The 5805-nt window shown below is 44.9% G+C and overlaps 1 protein-coding gene across 1 annotated transcript; it reads left to right on the top strand.

The window, feature by feature from the left end:
• The first annotated feature begins 3529 nt into the window (after positions 1–3529).
• LOC6527428 (high mobility group nucleosome-binding domain-containing protein 5) lies at positions 3530–4639 on the top strand. Its single transcript, XM_002088484.3, has 2 exons — positions 3530–3755; positions 3864–4639. Exons 1-2 carry the CDS (start codon positions 3600–3602, stop codon positions 4554–4556), a joined length of 849 nt encoding a protein of 282 aa, XP_002088520.1. The 5' UTR covers positions 3530–3599; the 3' UTR covers positions 4557–4639.
• The last annotated feature ends 1166 nt before the right edge of the window (positions 4640–5805 follow it).

Raw genomic sequence — 5805 nt, 5'->3', positions numbered from 1 at the left:
AGTGCGATCAAAGTTTAGCGGGGAAATTTTAAAGCTTGTCAAAAAAGGTTGCAATAAATAAACGTGGCGAGCTAAAGTCCCCGCCCTTCAACGTCTTGGGGCAAAAGGTGGCGGGAAAAAGGTGGCAAAGGCATTTGAAAGCGCTTGCGGGTAAATAACGCTTAACGGACATGCTTGCACCTTCGGCTAGTTGCCCCCAGGCACCTGTCAGTATTTAAAGTAGCCAGGTGAAAGGAAGCCAACTGGAGCGAAGAGCATTTAATTCACACGAAGAATTAAATGCATACAAAAATGTATCTGCAGTAAAATTCGCAGCTCAAAGAAAATTGAAATGGCTTTTGAATCCCTTGCTGTTATTGATTAAAAGAAAAGCGGTTTATCTTTAATAAAACTGGCTTACTTTTGCCCAGATGTTTCGATGGCCTTCCGTGGATAATCACTATTTTGATTCAGGAACGCACTACAAAAACGGTCTATCAAATTAGGGCAAAAGTTGTTGGCCCAAATCGAAGGAATTACTCAGAAATGACCTGGCCAATGGAATGATTACCTGAAGAGGATTCCGAGATTTCTTTTCATGGCAAATCCCACACATAGAGCCACAATTAAGCCTTTAGTCAATGCCTCTTGATCTTTCCCCTTTGCGACGTGATTACATAAATCCCAAGCAAAAAAGAAAAACGGACTGCGGAGGTCGTGGAGGTCGTGGGCGAACCTTTTTTGATTATGATTGGGACACATGGCGAAATGACTGCTGGTCAACTCAATATGGCTAAAAGCCAAGCGAGAAAGCCAGCAGGTCCTTGGGTATTAGGCTAATTCCTGAACCAACCTGAAAAGATATCCCCGGATGCGGATTGAATCTGTGGAGTGGATGAAACTCCTTGACTCATGTCAATGCCAAGCCCAGTTTAATCAACGTTCCACAGACTTTTTCTCCCTCACTTAGTTTTTGCCGGCATTTTTTAAGTCCTATAGTTTCGCATACTCTTTCTGTAAGTTGTCTTTTAGGGCAAATGTAAAACGAGTACTCTAAATATAAAATATATTGGACTTCCTTTGAAGCAAATAGTTTTGAGGAAATGTATTGATTAAATAATTCAAAAATATATGTATGTCTGCACGCAATTTCGTACTACTTATTTTGATTTATTTAAATGCAAGCGGAATTTTTTATCAATTATGAAATAATTAAATTCTTTTAAGCATTGAACAAATAACAGCTTACAATAAAGGTGACTTGTGACTATATTATTTTTATACTGCCCTGATTTTCCATTGCATTTTAGAAGAAGATTTTTTTCGTAAGAGTATTCGCAGCGTAGTCTCGTTGTTTATTCTTTTTTTTTTTTGTATATGTGCAGCCTGATGTCGGCAAATTAATTCAGGAAATTCAATAAAAACAAGCACCAAAACATGGCAAACAAAACTCGTCGAGTCGTCGAGAATTTGCCCTCAATGCTCGCAGCTCCGTGCAATCAAAGAGTGCATAGATAAATCACCCGGCCAAATCCAGAGAGCCTGGGACATGGGTGGGTATTTGGGAGGGGGTTCTGGATGCCTGTGCCGGGTGGCGGGGTTGCAGGGTTGCGGGGTTGCGGGTGGCGGTGGGTTAAAAAACACGGCCAAAATGTCAATGCAAATTTAATGGCTGACAATTTATATGCATGCCAAGTGACTTTTGGCCAACTACTGAACTTTGTGTGAATGCGAAAGCAGCCGGGGAACTGGGGACAGTTTGGAGCAGCAGCGGCACAAAAACCGGATGCGGATGCGGATGCTGGTGGCTAGATTCGATGGTTGGGCTAGAAAAAAGTTCCGAAGGTGCCAAGTGGCTGTCAAACTTTTGCCAGCCAGGCGAGTTGTTGGAATTCTCCTCGCCCAAATCGAATCGAATCGAATGGAATGAAAATGCGAAATCGAATGGAATTCCTCGTTTGTCCTTGCTGCCGCGGCTCATAAATTAAGCCAACGCAACCCCCCCTTCGCCGCCGCGCCACCGCCCATGTCCTTCCATGTCCTTCCCTGCACTCCATGTTAACATTAACGGTTTATTTATGCCGCCGCCGACATTTAAAATGCATTTCCTGCGACCAGGTTGGCCCCGCTGGTCCTCAGATGAAAGCAGCTGGCCAAGAGAAATGGCCAAAAAGCGATGGATAAACAGAGCTGGCAAAAAAGAGGATTAAGACGCGCCGCACGAAGAAATAACTTTAAGACGTGTATTTATAACGCAACCGGGCAACTTTATGGCGACGCATCGGGCGCATAAATACGGCAAGGTGTCGACGTGACTCCGGAAATAGCCGGTGACGTAGTCCCCAAAATGCCTCCGGGAGTAGTTGAGAACGCCAAGAAGTGGGTCAACTAAAAGTTAAATTTAACTTTGAACAACTTTTAAATGTGTTTTATGTGTTCTTACTCATGGCGATTTTTGATAAAAATAATTAGTTCCCATGTTTTGGCATTGCTAATTAATATAAGCTAAATACCAAAAATTATATTAAATCCTAAGTATAATAATAGTTTCAGACACATAAAGGAGTAATTGATTCGGTATGGAAGTCGTGACCACTTGCCACATAGCCGTCACTTACGTCTCACATTTGTCAAAATCGCCACTAAAACGCAGTCCCATCGCTTCTAAAATTAGCCCAAATTTTGTGGTCAAGAGCCCTTTGTCGTTATCAATCAGCCGCATACAAGACACTCACAAGTGGTTAATAAATTATTAATTAAGTTGAAAATCAAGACAGCAATGTCCATGATTGATGGGCATTTGCAGAGTGGTGGAGCGAACTTAACCAATCGAAAGGCAATAATGCCCATTGTGCCACTTGGGCATTCGGTTTCGGTCTTCTGGTCCCATGATTTCCAATGAAAACAACAAGGGGGGCAGTGGAATTGGATCGGTTTTGCAATGTGCAGCGTAACAAAGTCGCTTGTGTTTTGGCCAACGGCAGCAGCGGCAGCAACAGTGGCAAGAAAGAGCTCCCAAACCGCAAGAAGTTGGCCCGATCGAAGGGTTTTTTGTCGGGAACAACGTTATGCACTTAAAGACAAAAGAAATACGGCAAACAAGCAACCGAAAAGTAAAAAACAAATAACAGAGTAAAAAGGGTGCTGTATTTACAAATATTTCGAATGTTTGACACCTCTTATAAGGTGTGTATTATTATTTCAATGCAATATGACGAGTATTGAATTTATCCTAATCAGTATCTTTGTTGATACTGATACTAATATAGAACACACAAGTACACAGGACGAGCTAAAACGCTTAGAAGGAATATTGAATAGAATTATTTAGCACAATACATACCTTTGCAATACCTACTACTAAACGCAAAACACCGAAACGAAACCCAAATAAAAAGGGGTGCAAAAAGCTGGCAGCAAAGTTGGCAAATCAGCCGCAAACTGCGGCAGGGCGAGAAGGGTTTGGATAAAAAGCTTCGGCGGCTCGAGGCAAGTCCAGTAGACTGCGATAAGCGGGCGTGGCAGCCGCACCAGGAGCAGGGGCAAAATAAGCGGCCAACAGCAACCAGCCAGGATAACAGGGAGCAGCAGTGGCAGCAGTGGCATCAGTGGCAGTGGCAATGTGGCCGGCTTGGCAAGTGATAACGCTGCTGGGGCTTCTGGCCGGGGCTTTGGCCCTCCACTCGACGCCAGATGGGGCAATGGCCATAAGCGCGGCGCTTCTCGGCCAGGACTTTGAGGATTTTCAGCCATACTTCGGACATAAACAGGAGCAGGTAAGGAATTCTGTATTTCAAGAGATTAAGCTGTCGTTGGGAAAGAATTATAGAAATTTGCTAAAAGTATGAATATTAAGTATACGCCTCATAAACCACACCATTTAGGAAGAGGATCAGCTAGTGGCCGCCACAAAGCACGAGGAGCACTCCGAGGGCGGCGAGGAGGAGTCTGGGGAGGAGCACCACAGCGAGCACTTCCACAAGAAGGGGGGAAAGAGCAAGAAGGGCCACAAGCATGGCGAGCACTCCGAGAAGGGGGAGAAGGGTCACCACGACAAGGAGGGCAAGAAGGGGGAGCACGGCGAGGAGGAGGGTCACGAGAAGAAGCACAAGCACTCCGAGTCCCATCACAAGAAGAAGAAGAAGGGCTCCAAGGGCGAGAAGGGCAGCGAGTTCGAGGATCACGGCTCCTACAAGAAAGGACACTCCATCAAGGGCAAGCACAACGTGCACAAGCTGGACGAGAACAAGAAGGAGAAGAAGTTCTACGACGAGGATCACAACGAGGGCGGCGAGGAGAAGCACGGCGGCTTCGAGGAGTCCAAAAAGCACAAGAAGGGCAGCAGCTTCAAGAAAGGACACCACAAGAAGGGCGGCCACGAGGAGCACTACGGCAAGAAGGGGCACAGCAAGAAGGGCCACAAGAAGAAGGGCCACAAGGGGCACAAGAAGAAGAACGAGGAGTCCAAGAAGTGGGGCCACAAGAAGGAGCACGGCAAGAAAGGTGGCGAGGAGCACAAGAAAAAGTGGCACAAATCCCACAAACAGAGCAGCGAACACGACCATGGACATCACTAAATCTGAAGGCGACCTTCCTGCGACTTTCATTATTTTTCTTGTATTTTATAAGCATTAAAAACAGATAACTCAGACCCAGTAAAGAAGTAACTTTTTTACTGTAGTTCTAGCTTTATACAAGTAGATAGAGCTAGTTTCCAAATCAACCAACTAAAGAGTGTAACATAAGTCACCTCCATAATAGAATTTTCTTCGCAGAATCTGTTCCAATGCAGGATATTTAATTGGAAGTGCAATTCATAAGTCCTTCTTCATGCAGATAAATTATTCAAGAGGCACAAGGCCCATTCGGGTCACTAGAAATGACGTTCATGCCCCATATAGCCCAGCATGTACATGTGAGTACGAGTATAATGAATACAAAATGTCATTTGGGGATTTGGCATAGTTATCTTTAAATTACGACCCGAAAGCAGCCACTACTCATGTACGCAGCTGCTTAGAAAGAGATTACGCAGGACCCACAAGCTCATCATGCTGATTAAAGAAAACATAATTAGGAGGCAAATCGTAGTCATCTTTGGCCAAGGGCTCACAGTTCAATTGGCGATGCTGGGTCCTTCGCCTTTCGTCCTTGCACACCTGCAACCAAGCGATGGCCAAGTAAAATGGCTAAGTGAAATATGAATGTGCCAGGACTAAAGAGTGAGACGGAGCAGGGCGGACTAACCCGTTCGTGTCAAAGGTTAATTACGCATACTGCATGTCATTCCCTTACCCCTTACTCCCTCCGCCCTCCTGTCGCAACACACACACACACACACCAGCAGCACTCAACTATGCACACTACAGCCCACATATACGAGTAGTATGCATGTGGCATGTTTGCTTAGCCATTTCCGGTTCGATTTTAGCCCAAATCTTGTCCATTTTCTAGCCTAAGCAAACAAACGGAAACTGGCTTAGTTGGAGCAGTTGGAGCCGTTGGGGACTCTTGGCAAGCGGCTCTGTTTGGTCTCATATGCTAATCCCTACGACCAGCGTCATAAATCATTTTCAACCAACTGGAGAATGGATGGTGGCCGGTGGCCGGTGACCGGTGGCCAAGGGACAATGGAGGTCGGGGTTAAGTAAAGTTCGTCTGGGCCTAAAAGCATTTGAGGATGCCCTCTCAGCATGTGAGTTCAAGCACACATCCAAGGCGCATCTTGATTTTGGCTATACAATTTATGGCATGTTTTTATTAAAGTTAAGAACATATTTTGATTTTGCATAAAACGTTTGGTGTTTTGTAGATTGAATCAATTGC

Source organism: Drosophila yakuba, chromosome 2L (genome assembly GCF_016746365.2).
Source record: "Drosophila yakuba strain Tai18E2 chromosome 2L, Prin_Dyak_Tai18E2_2.1, whole genome shotgun sequence".
NCBI classification, from domain to species: domain Eukaryota; kingdom Metazoa; phylum Arthropoda; class Insecta; order Diptera; family Drosophilidae; genus Drosophila; species Drosophila yakuba.
The sequence above is the reverse complement of the archived record's forward strand: the minus strand, read 5'-3'. Positions and strand labels throughout refer to the sequence as shown.